Here is a 16,810-nt window from a genome sequence, read left to right as displayed (position 1 = left end):
ATCGGGATGACCCGCAAGTCGGTCGGGATGGCTGCAATTCACGGCCGGCAGCTAAAGACGCCACCGACGACAGCGTCCAGGGATAAGACAGGGCGTATTTGTTGTTAGTCTTGTTAGTGTGTTTATTAGCCGAAGAAGCATCGGCGGCTGTTGATGCAGCCTTGTCATTACTACTGTTTGACGAAATGACTTAAGAAAGAGATCTTGCATAATTTAATGCCCAAATTCTGAAGGTGTCTATTTTGTTGATATCTTTCCAATCACCGACAATTTCTCCACACCTGAGTTACTATGTGGTGGACGGTTCGATCCCTTAAGTGACTACTGGACTGCTTCAATCTAGGTCATGAAGACCATCATGATCATGGTTCAAATGAAATCATCCACGGTGTGGCTGGGTCTATAGATTGATCTACTCCGTCTCATAATGCTCCCACCCCATCAATTGCTTCGCCTTATCCGTTGTCCAGAACCCCTGATTACCCGACATATCAGCCCGAATCTCCGCGTCAGGAAAGTACTTTCGCGCCAGCTTCTCGGACGGTATATCCTGCGTAGTCGTCGGCGCCACAATATTGAAAATCTCACACCCCTCCCAATTATCACATTTCTCCACGGCCAGCAAGCACGCCCGCGCGGTCGCCACGGGATTCACCCACCCCCAGAGCTGCTTCACCCCGGCATTCTCCCAGTCATTCTCGTGGACCTTTTGTACCCGTTGCAGCGATGACACCTCGTGGATGCGCAGACACGCGATCTTCATCCCGGGGAACCACTCCGCGAAGGCTTGAGCCTGGATCTCTGCTTCGCGTTTCGCCAGGGCGTACGAGTCCGTCGGATGCCGGGGGGCTTCTTCGTCGATAGGGAAGTAGTCGAAGTGTAGCGGTCGGTTGGAAAAGGCGAGACCAATAGCGTTGACGGACGAGGCGTAGCAGAACCGCTTGATCCCGACCTCCGCGGCGGCCCGGAGGCCGTTGAACGCCGAGTCGACGTTGTTGTTATGCACGACGTAGTCGTCCTTGCCGACCGGGTTGGGGATCGCGGCCAGGTGGATCACTGCGTCGCAGCCGCGGAAGGCCTCGACGGTTTGCTGGTAGTTCATAGCCACGTCGGCTGTGCGCATCTCGGTATTGGGAATGTCGCCAGCGGGGGCCTGCTCTGTTCGGTTCACCTGGACGGTGGCGTGTCCTGCATCCGCGCACACCTTGACGGCGGTGCGTCCTACGCTTCCGCGGGCTCCTGTGATTGCTATCTTCATTCTGGCTCGAATCAGTGTGAAAGAGGGTGTTTCGGATGTCCAGCGGTTGGTTATACCGGGAGCGACGACCCCAGCTAGCAGGTGCTGATATGAGAAAAGAAGGTCAAACGTCGCTCTTGGACGTAGGATATGGTTCGATGGAGAGACAATCGCATCCTGACGTCAGGCACTCACATCATCATGGGGTCAGTAGAGGATCACGCAGCCTGTAAAGCGGCATGCAGAGGCTGAATGCGTTGGGACAACGATTTGGGCCTCGAGCAGTCATGACAGGCCATCTTGCAACACGTATGAGTGTATGCCATGCTCTCAAAGCGTTCCTCGATGCAAAGAATTGAAGGGAGTGCGTTCAGCCTAGTACACTTCCTCGGACCTAGGTTCCGCACCAATGGATCCTAGGAGAAGAGATATTGACATGCACGAAATGACTTTATTGACGGATAAAGCACATTAGAGACTGTCATGAGCTAAGATAACACCCACACCGAAGACTCGCCCATGCATTGTAGATGTTTGCCGGATTAGCTTTATCATAGACAGTATAGAGTTTCTGAGCATGGTCGCTTATCCTCCATCTTGGCGATAGTCGACATGAACGCTATGTCTCATGACCAAAAACATAACAAGAAGGGTAAGCCCAAGTTATCACTTTTGCAAGACGAGGAAAAGCAGACAGAAGCTGTGAGCATTGCAAAGTCAAAAAAAAAGCTGAGGATCACAAAGAATCCACCTTGGCAACCTTAGGCATCAACTTGCTCATTCAAGCTAGTGATCAACCACGTGACGCTCCGTGAAATTCCTCACTTGGTTCAGGCCGAGCACAGAAGCTATCAGGCACTTCTGATTGGGAAAATAACCTAGAGAAATGTATCCTATGCAAGCCGTATATGCCTTTTACAATATCTCAAAATCCATATAATTTGTCCGTATAATCTGTCTTAAGCAATGTGAGGCCCCCGCAGCGAGGGGCACAGATCACGTGACATTGTGCGGGAGCCTCGCTTATTGGAGATTTGCATGACGAGTGTGCTCAGTATCATGGTGACTACGGCGAGCATTCTGTGCAACAATAAATCATCTGTAGCGAATCCAACCGGAAGAAGCGCATCGCGACGTTCTCCACAGAATGATCCTGAAAGAGACGACCCGGCTGGAGCTGCCGGCGGCGGCCGACATGCACGTCCACCTTCGTCAAGGCAAGATGATGGAATTGGTTGTGCCGCAGATTCGCAAAGGAGGCGTCGATACCGTTTTTGTTATGGTTAGTACTGCATATTTCTGTAGGCTCGGATATTGTGGTCGACTGCTGACGCTGACGCTGGCGCGACCAGCCCAACCTGGTCCCTCCTGTCACGAGTGTTGCCCAGGCGCTGGAGTACAAGGCCCAGTTGCAGGCCATTGAGCCGAATGTGAACTATCTCATGTCGCTGTACTTGAATATAAGTCTCTCGTCTTTCTTGCAGAGACAACCTGCTGACTGGTCCTTACCAATCCGTTACCCCCGAGACTATCAGGGAAGCGGCTGCAGCTGGTATCACCGGTGTCAAGGTGTATCCCCAGGGTAGGGCAGCCACTCCTCTTTCAGGGCTGCTTGTTGACGAGTGCAGGCGTGACCACCAACTCCGCGGCCGGCGTCCGCGATTACGACGAATTCTTCCCCGTCTTCGCGGAGATGGAAAAGCACGACATGGTCCTCAACCTCCACGGCGAGGTCCCCGGCTCGCCCGGCTCGGACATCACCGACATGAACGCCGAAGAGAAGTTCCTTCCCACTCTCAAGATGCTCAATGAGAAGTTCCCCAAGCTGCGGATTATCCTCGAGCACTGCAGTACCGAGGCGGCCCTGGAGGCTGTCCGCTCCTGCTCTTCGACTGTTGCGGGTATGTTTGCCTTGCCTTGTGTATCGGTTTATATGCGTGCGACTAACGACTGAGTAGCGACCATCACCGCGCACCACCTCTACCTCACCCACCACAGCTGCGAGAACCCCCTCGCCTTCTGCAAGCCTCTCCCCAAGACCTCCAAGGACCGCGATGCCCTGCTCCGCGCGGTCTGCAGCGGCGATCCCAAGTTCTTCTTGTATGCTCATGCACCCTTTCCCCTCATTCAAAGCGTTGCTGATATCATCTAGTGGAAGCGACAGCGCCCCCCACCCGCGTCTCGCCAAGCAAGGCGGCGCGGAGGGAACAGCCAAACCGCCTGCGGGCGTTTTTACGCAGCCCTGTGTCGTGCAGTATGTGCTTCTGGCGCTGGAGGAGGGCGTGGAACGTGGCGTCATCGCCAACGAGGATATTACCCAGGAGAAGCTGGCGAATTTCCTCAGTGTGTATGGACGTCGGTTCTACAAGTTGCCTGAGGCGAAGGAGAGGATTGTGCTGGAGCGGAAGGGGGAGGTCATTCCTGAGAGTGTGAAGAGTGAGGATGGGAGTGTGGAGGTGGCGTTGTCTCGGGGAGGAGACGAGGTGTTTAGTTTGACGTGGAAGAGCTCGTAGTAGACTCCGTGAAGTGAAATACAGGATATTCTTGTGAAATGAGGTTGTAGATAACTACAGGTGACTACTACATACATCATGACATGACCTTATATCAGCTACAGCCGTTAGAAATGCGCAGCGGGCGGGGTGTCTTTCCCGTTGACGATGGGCTCTGAGCTGCTATAACCACTGTCAGAGTTGTGGAACAGATTCAACTGCGTATGTATGTGTGAATTGTGCAGAGGTGTGCTATACACGACTGAATGCAGTATATACAATACAATACAATTCTATCACGACTTACCCAGTCTTTGCGGGCAGATCGGGGAAATCGGCCTCCACCCCATCGATACCCTCCTTGGGGGGACCATCATAGTTGCGGTAGCCCCAGACCAAGTACCAGAGCGCAGCAATGGTCGTGAACCCGACGAAGACGACACAGGCGTAGTTCATGGTCTCGAGGGTGACGACCTTGTACGTAGGCATGCAGAATAGAGGGATCGCCAGAAGACTCCATGCTGTAGACATGTCAGTAGGCCGCCAGTAGTGAGTTTATGAGTTTGCGACTGGCACGAGACTTACCCAGAGCAACCACATTGCAGATACTGCCGATGATACCCAGGTTGAATCTGGCGTTAGCGATATCCGAGCGACGACGGAAGAAGAACGAGACCGCGATGGGGCAAGCGTAGCTGAGCGTCAGGAAAATCACACCAACACCGGAGAAGGCGTTGAACGCGGCGGTGGAACCAAAGTAGATGGCACCGAGCGCAATCTCCACCGTCATTCCCAGCATCATCGCGTTGAGAGGGATGTCCAGCTTCGCGTTGACGGTCTTCCACCACTTGGAACCGGGGATACCGCCGTCGCGCGCAAACGCCCAGGTGCAGCGGGAGGCGGCCGTCACACATCCCACACCGCAGATGATGCCGAGAATGAGCAGAGGGAGGAGCAGCAGAAAGGCTCCGGTCGAGCTGCCAAGCGCATCTTTCAGAATCACGGGGGTGGGCTGACCAGAGGCCAGGCTCACCAGCATCGTGATATCGGGCAGGACAAAGGTCAGCGGCAGCAAGAAGCCCAAACCGGCAACGAAGTTCAGCACGATGGTCCCCACCATGGCTTTGGGCACCTGAATAGCAGGCTCACGGACTTCCTCACACATACTATCGAATATTAATGGACTGATCATGAAAAGTGGGAAAGGGATGCTCACGAGATGATCATTCCAGTAGCCGAGGTGGCGTATGCGGCCTGCAACAAACCGATACAGAAAGACCAGCCATCGGGCCAGCCAGACTGGGGCTCAAAGTCGGTGAATACCCACTTACCAGAGTGTCGACCATGTTTGGCGACAACAAGGACGCTGATGATCAGGGCAATCAGGCCGATCAGGGTCAAGAAGATGGCCGAAGTCTAGATGGGAGACGACGCATGAGAAGTCGCATTTGGGAGCCAAAATACTGGTCGCAACGAAGAAAAAAAAAACATACCTCCAGAATGGGGAGCCATTTGTTGCCTAGGGAAGAGATCGCATGGGTCAACAGGGTGATGGCGAGGAAGATGAGGTAGATCTGGTAGGTCTGCATGTCATCTACAATCCCGACACCGGGCGCGGATTCGAAGACATTGAGACAGGCGACAAAGAACAGGGTAGTCCCAAAGTTTACAGCCAGGGTAATGGTGATATTGCCGAGGACATAGGCCCATCCACAGATCCAGGCGGCGGCGCGACGGCACCAGGGGGGCGATAGGGCAAAGGTTTGGTAGTAGACGCCACCGGCAGTGGGATAGACGGAGGTGATCTCGGCCAGCGAGATGGCTACACACAGGACAACGAGGGAGACGATAATCCAGCCCCAGACGATGGTGGACGGGCCTCCTGCGGCGAGTGGGTAGAAGAAGGTGGTAGCCAGACCGTAGGGGACGGAGGAGAGGATAAAGCACATAAAGGCGACCTGCAGGACTGAACGATTGCGGGAGAGTTCCGGAGTATAGCCTAGATGCTCGAGGATGGCGTCTGCCGAGCCTTTGTCGGTGCCAGTCTCCATGATGGCGGCGCTGGCGGTGGTGGTTGTGGAGGAAATGGTGGAGGACGGAGGGGTTCCGGGCTTGTCGCGTGGGGAAGAAGGATATAGGTAGGTCGATGGGAAGGAACGACACAAAGATGTATGCGTCAGAGAAGCATACTCCTTTACAACGGGCCGGGTTGAGTAGACTGCGTTGGGCCTTGAGTGGGAGTATCGTGGTGAGAGCTGCGATGGACAGAGGGCGATGCTGACGGTTATTAAATGATAAGACAAAAAAATTTGAGGACGCCTGAAACAGGAAGATTTAGACTCTGCCCACGTGAGAAACGGCGCAGCAGAACGAAAAGAGAATAATTAATGTCTTAAGCAGGGATACAGCGGGGCATGATTCGACAAAGCAAGGTTTGTGAGGGCCTTGGACTCAGAGACAGCCACGAGGGAAGAAGCGGATGATTGGAGCAGACATCGCCCGACACGGAATGAATGACGACGGTGGAACAAGCTCGTTTAATTGCCTCGAGGCCATTTGCTGCGTTCATGGCTCGAGTTCCACCAGACGGAGGCTTGGAGATCCACCGTGACAGTCCGTCTGGAGATATCCGAGTTGCTGCGTGCATGTCGCATGCATTTGTTTGAGTGTAGGCGGTACGGACTAGTAAGGAATAGGATTACCTATTCAAGGAAAGATTTGAGTACGGCATAATAACCTTCGAGACATTATCTATCTGTCAAGCCATGTAATACGGGATAGGAGTCCCTGGACGATTTTGCCTGTTTGGGGAATAGAGTTGACCCGAGTGTTTTAGTTTGAGTCTGGAGGAATCATGAACCGAGTTACAAACAGTTATCTACGACTCCAGGGATCGAACTAGGAGTCCAGGACTCAGACTAGGACTGGATAGTGAAAGTATCCAACAGAGGACAATGATTTAATGACGCATGGAAAAACTCTGCTGATTTCCGATCGTATCAAGCCAATCAGATTGTGGCAACAGAATCGGACATTATGGGCCAATCATCAACCAGAGCAGTTGGGTAGTTTGATCTAATGGGATAGCCTCGGCTGAGACATTCATTAATCAGTGAATCCTCAGGTGTGTGCCAAGTGCTAGAGATTATACTCCGTAGATTAAAGAGCAGGTTAAAAGGAGTCGGTTCCTCTCTTCCACTAGGATTTAGTACCATATCTTCTGACTACCAACTGTCCATTAAAGGGCCACTATCCCAATAGCAAGAATCAACACTGCCATCCACGTGTCGATATGCATCCGGATTGATCCCGTTCCAGAGTCAGTGGTGGCGCCGTGGAGTGCAGCAGTCTTCACCGTACTCGGAGCAGCAGCGATCGTCGCAGTCGATGTCGCCGTCGAGGTAGCTGTCGAGTCTGCAATGGCGTTCGTTGTCGTCGGTTTTTCAACTACTTTCTTTGACATGCCCGTATTGTACAATGGCAGTGTATCATTCGTTGTCCATCCGCACTTCTCGACCGTCGCCCAACCATACGTCGAGTTCTGCCAATGGTTAAAGAGCACGCTGCTAGAAATCAACTCGACGCGCTGACCATCCTCGGTCATGCCCTTCATATGAATACCAAACTGGTAGTTATCGTACGGATATTCGTGACCGACCCAGAAATAGGCCAGCGCGCACGTCCAGTCGCACTCGCCGTCGTCATAGTAAGAGCTGCTCTGGCCGATATAGCAGTATGATCCGTCACTATGCAACAAAAAAATGTCAGTACCGGTCCCCTCGTTGGAACATCAGCTACATACTCATCTTTAGCGCAGGACCGCATCAGGGCATATTGCAGGATATGGCCCAGCGTCACCACTGGCACAAACACCTTGTCCCCGAGGTTATCCAGGTCATTAGTCTTTAATGCTGCGTCGCTGGCCTTGTTGCAGGTCTTCTCGACGTTCGCGACATACGCCGACAAAGACGACTGGCAGGTGGCCGTGCAGGTGCGGTCAAAAACAACCGAGTCGTAGTCCTGCAGCCACCACCGGTCTTCCTTGGACACGGCCAGTGCGAGCAGAAAGTCGTCGCAGTCGATATTGGCGCTGTAGGCGTCTTTGCATTCTTGCGACGTGGTGCTGGACAGGCTGGCGGTGGTGTAGTTCCAGTACTTGGTGGAGGTATCCAGGCTAAAACTCCACACTGGCACAACGCCAATCGCCAGAAGGAGTGGAAGAAAAGAATGCATCTCAAAGACGACAGGTGACTGAAAGAGTGACTTGGTTGAACTGAAGGACAGTGACTACAGGAACCTGCGCCCGTACCGACGACACCAGGTTGGGGACGAACAACCAGGGGCACTGCTCGTACTTATGACCAGCTCAGGTTACATTTTGTCAACAAACTGCGAATGGCTCGGTGCCGACTGCGAAGCGATGAGCTAGAGCACAGTCCGCTGGCTCGGCATGAACTGGTGGCTTTTTTAGCGATGAACATTGAGCGATTGAGCCATTAAATCACCCCATATCCGGTTATCATAAGAGAGGCATATTGCATTTACATAGAGTCATGGTGAAAGGAATTCGTAAGCAATAATAGATTGACCCTCACTTTCCGCATTTCAGTATCTAAACAAGCGAGCAACAGAAGGATCAACAGCAGATCATTGAGGCAAAGGATGCGTTGAGCTTGGATGAGGTGCCAAGAGGCTCTCATTAAACTACGAGTCACTAAGAGGCCAGTTCTCAGGGTCCAGTGGGTCTAGCGCTGAATGTTTTCCATACAGAGGACTCGGTTTTCCATAGTCTGCACGTCTCATTTTAGTTGTCCTCGTATATTGCCCCTTTTGGTTGAGCCGCACACTTTCTGTTTGTCCGTCGAAGCATGATTCATGGTCTTGTCGCACATGCGGCCTCGGATGCTCCATTGAGGTCTCTTGGCTCATTGATCTTATCCTCCGAAAGGAGCTTGGCTCGTCTGTTGCCAAGATAGCAGTCAATTCTACGTAACTCGAACGATGCACGGGAAAGGAGGATGGTTGAAATGGGCGGGTTTGTAAATATGTACAATCTATGACTGATGTCTACAAATACTCCAGGATAATGCTATCCCACATAAAGCCATGCCACCTGCTGGCCTTGCCCACAGCAAAGTCAATCGAGTTCCAGCCAGGCTGCAGCTTCCCTTGGGGAATTTCAAACTGGAACAACCGCCACTCGCCAGCGGTCGTGGCCGACCGATATAGACAGGGGTCGTTCGGGAGAGTGGTCAAATTTCCGATCGGACTGGCTGCATCGCCATTCAGGAGAATCGTCGAGGTGGTTCCCGACGAGTAGCCGGCCAGCGAGACCGTGAGGAGCGCAGCCGAGCTCTTGGCCGCCTCGAACCGGATCGACCACGTTCCCAACGCAGCCTGTCCGAAGCACCAGTCCGCAGTCCTGCTCTGGCCAACGGTGTAGGTCAGATTCGCAGGGCATTGGGCAACCAGCGCGTGCTCGTACGGAGCGCCGCCGTACTGGAAGCCCAGCGACTTGCGGTCAAAGTCGCCGACCTGGAAGATTCGCGTGCGCGAAGGGACCTCCCATTTGAGCGTGCCCAGCTTGGCTGTGTGCGACTCTCGCACCGTCACGTCGTTCTGTAGGAAGGAGGTGGCCACGTCGGCGAGCTGGCCGCCGTTCGACCACGCCTGCAGCCCGTAGTCGCCGGTGCGCACATCCTCAAATTTGAACCAGCCCTTGTCGTCGGTCTGCCCGGTGTAGTAGTAGGTTGTGCCCATGTCCAGCGCCGTCTTGTTCGGGTGGTTGTCGCCCAGGAAGACCGATGCGCCGGCGGCTGGTCGGCCGTCGGAGAGAACGAGTCGTCCGGAAACGGAGCCGCGAGACTGGTAGGCTTCATCCTCGAACCATTTGTAGGGCCATGCTTTGAACTCGTCGGCTGCGCGGGCGGCTGCGTCGGTTTTGGATCCGTCGTTCTTTTGCCATGTTAGTGGATCGTCTGATAAACTGGTGACAAAACATACCAAGTACCAGAGCCACGGCCCCCAGACCTTCCCGTCGGGAAAGACATCGTTGGACGAGACCATAAAGTGTGTGCCATGGATCATGTTCAGCTGCACTGCATCACCGGTCGAGCTCTCGCGGTGCACCATCAGTTCCTGCTTGAGATGGTTCCCGTTGTAGTAGTCCTTGCCCGGATTGATGTACCACGAGCCAAACTCATCGCCATACACCCCGTAGTAGTCCTGGTCGCGGATCCACGCGGTCCAGTCGTACTTGGTAATGTACGATCCGTCAGCCAGCTGCCACGTCTCGTCCTGCACCTTGGTGCCGCTGGCGATCTCCGCCAGTGTGGGAAGCGCGCCGTCCTTGATGTTTGTCCGTCCGTTGGGAAAGCTCGTATTGTCCAAGCGCCACAATGTCCGGAACTCACCCAGCGTGGGGAGGGCATGGTTGACAAAGTACTGGTACGCGCCGACCAGGTCTTCGAAGATGACCCAGTGAAAGTCGCCCTCTTTGGCGGTGAATTGGATATCGAGGAAGTCTTGTCCTTTTGTTTTTCCTTTGCGATAGATTTCCGCCGAGGTCCAGTTCAGGTCGGATTGCGCGCCATCTAGTCATCACTGAGTTGGTACATGGACAATTGAATGGTAGAAGGTCACTCACTGTAGCTGACATAGTGGCCCACGGCATCCCCTACCAAATCCTTGCCTTTGTAATAGAGCTTCACACCGTACTGCTGCCCAATGGTGACATTCCACAGATCGTTTCCGATGATGTGCGTGGCATCGTCGATCTTTTGCAGAAATGGCCCTTTGGCGTGCACGCCAGCCGCCAATGCCAGACTCACAAGGGATGAGAATAGCATGCTGATCGATTCCTTCGAGGATGCAAAGATAAACCTGCCATGGAGAGCACCACTCCAACAAGTATTTGTACCCCAGATATTTTCCCCACGTTTTGGAGATGCCAAGTCGATTTCGGGGGAAGATTAGCACGAAATGCGGGGTGTGGAGACCGAGGCTTTGATGCTGGATCATGGATGTATGCCAATGGTGGAATTATTTTCCCATTTCCCCGGACTTTTCTTTTTGGTTAGGCTTGAGGAGAGGCATCAGTAAGTAGGGGGAATCCAAGAATGTGACTTCGGGGTATTTGAGAGCGTCGTTCGCCAAAGAGGATGCACTTATCCCGAGTCCGCTGATTGAAGCCAAAGCAGTCACTCTCTCTGATTATTCTATTCATAGCAAGCACATCAAGTAATTCTGCATAAACTCTGCAGAATAATACAAAGTCCCTATGCATAAGCCCGTGTTGATATGCATCCTGTAGACTCGTATTGCTGACGTGTTCTTTTCTAGTCCAAGGTTCTATACGAGAAATGCTATGAATAGTACCGAAAGAGGCCCATCGCCTAAGGTTATTTAGAATAAGCATTGATACTCCATCAGAGTGTCCACTTGTTGACATGGGCTCCATAATGCTATTGCAGACTTCAGTCTCCCAATTATATACCAGTGATATCAATTATCGGTCATATGCTCGTCATCCGATTGACGATATGACCCCGTGTTAAGCGTGAGACAGGAAGACCCAACGATAAGGGATAGATAATCTACCAGGAGGGAGAACAGGACGCCTGGACAACGTACCCTACCAGTAATAAGACTCCGCATTCCAGGGGGCACACACTTAGGCTCAACTTTACTCCTTGAGGATTCCAGAAGGGCCAATGAATATGCGAGGGATTGTCGATCAGAGACCCCAATGCGGCCGAAGACACGTGCATTTCCATTCCTTTTCCCCATCCGTCTCGTCCCCGACTTGATCTCCTGTCCCAAATCGATTCAATTCGGATCTCCCGCTCAATCTAGAGCGGAGTGGCCGATATTGCGTTCAGCTTGTCTCACTTTTGTCCATTCTGTCTCTGCTGTGATGTTCCGCCCTCAAGATGCATACGCATTTGAAATCGGACATCCAGTTCTGGAATTGTAGGTCTGAGAAGTACGGAGTTCATCTAGATAAAATGTACTCGAGATACGATCTGCATGAACAACACACCCTGCATTGTCCCTGGTAGTCAAATCGGAGGATTACCCCAGTCTTGTCCCACCTTGTCCTGTTCTATTTTAAAGTCGAGTCTTCATCTCTTGGCCAAGACGCTCTAAGGCATGACGAAAAGCATATGAGCAGTCAGATCTGGATCTCAACCAAGCGCACGACACCAGAACAACTACTCTTCGTATTTGGTCGTATTCACTGGGTTATCCTATGGTGAGATCCAGCTGGAGGATCAGCCAACGTTACATTCCCAGCAGCCACAGAGCCCTGTTTCAGGACGGTTCTCCGTGAAGGAGCGTCTGATCGAGGACTGACTTGATAAGCGAAAGGACGGGCTCCCGTGTTCTCCGGTTAAGTGCATGCATGCTGAGTGGCAGACTGGCGAGGGTTATCTATCCAGCCTCGTTGATAACCAGCACGCTAGCACGGTCAGACCAAAGGGCTTATCGCAAGCTAAGCCTTTCAGCCATTTTATTGGCAGACACGGCATCTGTTTAGATTGAGGTGGTGTATGCGAGAAAGTCTGTAGCCTCTGTCGGCTGTCTTTATATTACTTGATTCCCCCGATTGTCCTTGTCCTTCCCGTTGGTCACTGCGAATCTTCCTATTCTATCGCTTTTGTGTCTTTTACCTTCCTACATCACCATGGAGGCTCCCACGTACGAGGCTTTGAGTAACCCGAATGGCCCCCATGAAAAGGAAGGAGGCATCCATTCGACTATCGATGTCGACCACGATTATGGAGCCGACACCGACCTCCACCGCTCCCTGAGCACCCGCCATCTCACCATGATTGCGCTGGGCTCGTCAATTGGTATGGGATTATGGCTGGGAAGTGGTACCTCGCTGGTCAACGGTGGTCCTGCCGCCATCTTCATCGGATACCTCCTCAGTGGGACGATGATCTGGGCGGTTTCGCATTCCATCGGTGAGATGGCTGTTGTCTATCCACTTCCCTCGGCCTTTGTGCAGTGGTCGTCCATCTTTATCAGTGAGCCGGCTGGGTTCACACTGGGTTGGAGCTATTGGTTTCAATTCTTTATCACCTTGGCCAATGAACTCCAAGTTCGTCTTCTCCTGTCTGTGATAGGCTCAGATCTGACTGCTATAGGGCGTGGTCACCGTGCTCAACTTCTGGACGGACAAAGTGCCGACGGCTGCGTGGATCAGTATCTTCTGGGTAGTCATCGTCTTGATTAACGTCTGGGCTGTCAAGTTCTTCGGGGAAGTCGAGGTCGCTGCCTCGTCAATCAAGTTCTCCTGGATCATCATCGTCATCATCTCTTTGATCGGTATGCATCCTCTGTACCTTGGTGTGAACGTCTCTAATCCAAATAGTTGTCTCTGCTGGAGGCGCCCCTGGTGAAGGCCCTATTGGCTTCCGCTACTGGAACGCCGAACCGTTTACCCACGGCTTCAAGGGCTTTCTCTCTGTCATGCCGACCTGCATTTTCGCCATGTCGGGATCTGAAAACACTGCCCTGGTGGCGGCCGAGACTAATAACCCCCGCAAGTCGGTGCCTCGCGCCGTCGGGTCGATCTGGCTGCGTCTCTCGCTCTTCTATATCTTGGGTTCGCTAATGGTCACCATCACCGTCGATCCCAAGGACCCAAATCTGTTCGGTGCATCCGGAACCAACGCCTCTCCCTTCGTCATTGCCTACCGGAACGCGGGACTCGTACCACTGGCGCACATCATGAACGCGGTCGTTTTCATTTCCGTCGTCTCGACCGGAAGTATCCAGGTGTATGCCGGCTCTCGCACGCTGATGGGTCTTGCGCACCTGAAAATGGCACCAAAGGTACTTGCATCACCGTCCTATCCCCGGTCCTAGCTAACTCGTACAGTTCTTCGGCAAAGCAGACAAAGTCGGTCGTCCCGTTGCCGGTCTGGTCCTCACCCTGGTCATCGGCGGTGGACTGGCCTATCTGAACGTCAACAACAGCGGCGCCGAGGTCTTCACCTGGTTCTCCAACCTCACTTCCCTCCTTACTCTCTTCGGCTGGGGCATGATCTGCCTGTCCCATCTCCGCATGCGCTACGCCTGGAAAGTCCAGGGCCGGTCGCCATCGGAGCTGCCGTGGAAATCATGGACGTATCCCATCGGCGCCATCTGGGGTCTCTTCTGGTGTGTGCTGCTCATCATCGTCGAGTTTTATCTCAGTGTGTGGCCTCTTAACGGGAAGCCGACGGCGAAGGGCTTCTTCGCGAACTATGTCAGTGTGGTGGCGATTCTTGTCATCTACATTGGATCTATGATTTACTACAAGGGGCCGCTTCTGAATGACGCGAGAAGCATTGATCTGGATCAGTTCCGTCGGTTCTATGTTGATCCCCGGGATGAGGAGGCCCAGGCTGAGAAGACGGGCGTGAAGAAGTATTTGGCTAAGGGGATTGGTTTTGTTTTCAACTAGTTGGTATATGCCTTGCCAGCTTGTATAAAGTAGTTAGACGGTTGTATAGTCACCTCGCCAATGATATATCATGATTTCCCAATGCGATAACGAACGAGCTCCATCGGACGAGGCCCGTGCGGATGACTGTGGAGGTGATCAACGCATATTAGTCTGAGTATTCCGTAGTAAAGTATAGTAGTGGTGTATGGCATCAATGGCTATAGCTAACTATGAACTTTGATCCTCCTTCAGAACTCATCACATGTCAACAATATCGACTGCTCCATCCAATCAACCATTCTCCCCTCCAGCGTACCGATGACAACAACGCTGAAGGAATTGGAGGACGTGGTCGGTATGTTCCATGCACGACTAGATGAAGGTTACAGGGGATGAAGACCTCCAGTTGCGCAAGGATTCCACATATCTAAGTTTAAGGGGGCGAAACGAGCGCCACAGGGAAGACTCAGTCTCTAAGCAGGAACATGTCTGATAGACTATCAAATATTTATAATTGAAAAAGGAAGTGTCATTTCATTTTTTCTGCGATTATCACTTTATCCTATTGTCTACCGAGTCCTGTGAACAGCAAGGTCTCAAGCATATCGAGAAACAATGCAGTCAACCAGTCAGCAAGGTTTACAGTCTGGATAGATTAACTGTCAGCACTAATATATGATATGCTATCCTGATTGGTTAATGGAATAGAAGGAGTCAAAGCTCCTATTAGTGCGTTGTATCTGCCAATTATTGAGCGGATATTGGCAAGCCACTGCCCGCTGATACGAGTTCCTAGCTTACTGCTTTGCTTAGGAATCCGTAGCTTCTGACACCTTCCTCTAAAGAGACGATGTTAGCATCCAGAAGAACCAAATAGAGACACTCATCTAATGATCCAACTTGCTCATCCATCAGTCAAGCCGGACTAACCATGGTATCCGCCAAGTGGCACCCTCCTTACGCGGAAGATCAGCCATATCCGCACCTCATTCTCACCACCCATGTTCTCGACCGCGGTTTCCAAGCGGGCTCCGTGCTCGGAGTAGCCGTTGGAATTGTGAGAGCCTTGCGCTCCAGGAACCCCTACCTCTCGGCGGCCAGCATTATCACGCGCTCAACCGGATCCGGTGCCTTCCTCGGCGCGTGCACCATGGCGATCGTGCTCCCTATTCGTATGGCAGGGAAGGAAAGAATCGAATGGCAGGATCGGGCGTGGAGGCTCCTCGAGAATAAGGGGCAGGTGGAGGTCGATAGTTGGACTACGATGGGGATGGTGGCGGGGGTCGGAACGACAGCCGTGATCATGAGGAGGAATGCGCTGCGACTGGAAGTGTTGGACCATCTAGTAGGGGGAGCAGCACTTGGGAATTTGGCTGGTGTTGTCGGATATTTGGGATGGAGATATGGCGTGAATGGAGGACATAGGGATTGAATATTAAGATTTCGTCCGTGTCCCACCCAAGGAAGGCTCTATACTGTATAAACTGTTATGATCCTTTGCAGGAATTCTTTTGTCTTACCAGGACAGTATGGCTAGCGTGGAAGAGCAATCTATCCGTATCCCTGCAGGCAAGAGGAGATTCCTAGTCACGGTGTCGAGGTTTAATCATCTATAGCGACGTCTCTGCAAATCTTTACCTGCTCCAGACATTGATAGATATTTGTCAGGCTTAGGATTAGCTGAATGGCTATATATGACGCTTGTTCGTTGGTCCTAGCTAAGTACGTTGTATTCCGCGGAACCATTCTGTTAAGATATATATCCGGGGGGAATCCATGGAATACCACCCACAACGTAAAACCTGACATGGTAGAAGCATGAACCTTGCCTCTCTTCTACTTAAGACTTTATTCCTTCTTGATTCACTGTCAACAATCCAGCATCACAAAAGCGTTGTTCACAGCAAGGTCCTAATGCCTTACTGCCTGAAAATCATTGTTAGTAATCCAACATAATTCTAGCATAATTATGTACATAACTGATCAGTTTGGTCAGTTTGCATTAGCCAGCCACAAAGGGAAAAAAGTGGCATGGATGCGCTGGACACTGCCAACTTGCCAACTTGCCAACGACCAACCTTGACATGTTTCAATCTTCATCTCTCTGTTTCATCTTTCTGACATGGCATTCAATCTACCAGTTGATGTCACCTCAACCTCTTGCACAACGATTTCGGATACAATGACATTCTAAATGAAGTCAAAGTGATGCTGTCAACAATGATCCACCTCCGCCGACGCAGCCCACACCCGACCGCTGTTGGGCCGGCAAGGCGAAGCAAAGGTCCCCACTGGTACAAACAGCGGTGAACTGCCTGGCGCGAATCATCATTGCGGTATGGCACGATATGATCGACTTAATCGACGCGTTGGCCGCTGTTGGCTGGTCGCTTTGTTTTCACTTACCTGTCCGGGAAGTTGTTTACAACGCGATGCTGTGCACGTTCTTCTCAGCGACCTCGGCGTCCCGTCTATCTGGCGGCTTGCGATGGGTAGCTATGAGGAGCTCCCACATCTTGCTGCACGCTCATTGGCAGCCTGGAGACAATACTCAATCAAAAGATAAAGACCCAGTGAAAATTTGCGACCATGGGGCTTCACAATATCAGACTAAGGTTTTGGTAAACAAGGCCAAACTGGTGT

At 52.2% G+C, this 16,810-nt stretch overlaps 7 protein-coding genes across 7 annotated transcripts; 3 read left to right on the top strand and 4 right to left on the bottom strand.

Annotated features, from left to right (window-relative positions):
- Positions 1–412: 412 nt before the first annotated feature.
- Positions 413–1,258, bottom strand: NFIA_094310 (NAD-dependent epimerase/dehydratase family protein; the record flags this gene model as incomplete). The annotated part of the gene is made up of 1 exon (XM_001261707.1): positions 413–1,258. One exon carries the CDS (start codon positions 1,256–1,258, stop codon positions 413–415), a length of 846 nt encoding a protein of 281 aa, XP_001261708.1.
- Positions 1,259–2,384: 1,126 nt separating this feature from the next.
- Positions 2,385–3,750, top strand: NFIA_094300 (dihydroorotase; the record flags this gene model as incomplete). The annotated part of the gene is made up of 6 exons (XM_001261706.1): positions 2,385–2,519; positions 2,590–2,687; positions 2,722–2,819; positions 2,866–3,138; positions 3,196–3,337; positions 3,390–3,750. The coding sequence occupies 6 exons, from the start codon at positions 2,385–2,387 to the stop codon at positions 3,748–3,750; spliced, it is 1,107 nt and encodes a 368-aa protein (XP_001261707.1).
- A 282-nt stretch (positions 3,751–4,032) lies between these two features.
- Positions 4,033–5,780, bottom strand: NFIA_094290 (putative amino acid permease; the record flags this gene model as incomplete). The annotated part of the gene is made up of 4 exons (XM_001261705.1): positions 4,033–4,250; positions 4,315–4,895; positions 4,946–5,145; positions 5,223–5,780. 4 exons carry the CDS (start codon positions 5,778–5,780, stop codon positions 4,033–4,035), a joined length of 1,557 nt encoding a protein of 518 aa, XP_001261706.1.
- A 1,187-nt stretch (positions 5,781–6,967) lies between these two features.
- NFIA_094280 (uncharacterized protein) lies at positions 6,968–7,962 on the bottom strand (the record flags this gene model as incomplete). The annotated part of the gene is made up of 2 exons (XM_001261704.1): positions 6,968–7,475; positions 7,532–7,962. The coding sequence occupies 2 exons, from the start codon at positions 7,960–7,962 to the stop codon at positions 6,968–6,970; spliced, it is 939 nt and encodes a 312-aa protein (XP_001261705.1).
- Positions 7,963–8,796: 834 nt separating this feature from the next.
- Positions 8,797–10,577, bottom strand: NFIA_094270 (putative rhamnogalacturonase; the record flags this gene model as incomplete). Its single annotated transcript, XM_001261703.1, has 3 exons — positions 8,797–9,684; positions 9,733–10,322; positions 10,376–10,577. 3 exons carry the CDS (start codon positions 10,575–10,577, stop codon positions 8,797–8,799), a joined length of 1,680 nt encoding a protein of 559 aa, XP_001261704.1.
- Positions 10,578–12,415: 1,838 nt separating this feature from the next.
- NFIA_094260 (putative amino acid transporter) lies at positions 12,416–14,185 on the top strand (the record flags this gene model as incomplete). Its single annotated transcript, XM_001261702.1, has 4 exons — positions 12,416–12,835; positions 12,882–13,062; positions 13,109–13,572; positions 13,619–14,185. 4 exons carry the CDS (start codon positions 12,416–12,418, stop codon positions 14,183–14,185), a joined length of 1,632 nt encoding a protein of 543 aa, XP_001261703.1.
- Positions 14,186–15,098: 913 nt separating this feature from the next.
- On the top strand, positions 15,099–15,599 carry NFIA_094250 (uncharacterized protein; the record flags this gene model as incomplete). The annotated part of the gene is made up of 1 exon (XM_001261701.1): positions 15,099–15,599. The coding sequence occupies one exon, from the start codon at positions 15,099–15,101 to the stop codon at positions 15,597–15,599; it is 501 nt and encodes a 166-aa protein (XP_001261702.1).
- Positions 15,600–16,810: the final 1,211 nt, after the last annotated feature.

This window comes from Aspergillus fischeri, genomic scaffold (genome assembly GCF_000149645.3).
Source record: "Aspergillus fischeri NRRL 181 1099437636262 genomic scaffold, whole genome shotgun sequence".
NCBI classification, from domain to species: domain Eukaryota; kingdom Fungi; phylum Ascomycota; class Eurotiomycetes; order Eurotiales; family Aspergillaceae; genus Aspergillus; species Aspergillus fischeri.
Note: the sequence above shows the minus strand (reverse complement) of the source record. Positions and strands in the feature narration are given on the sequence as shown.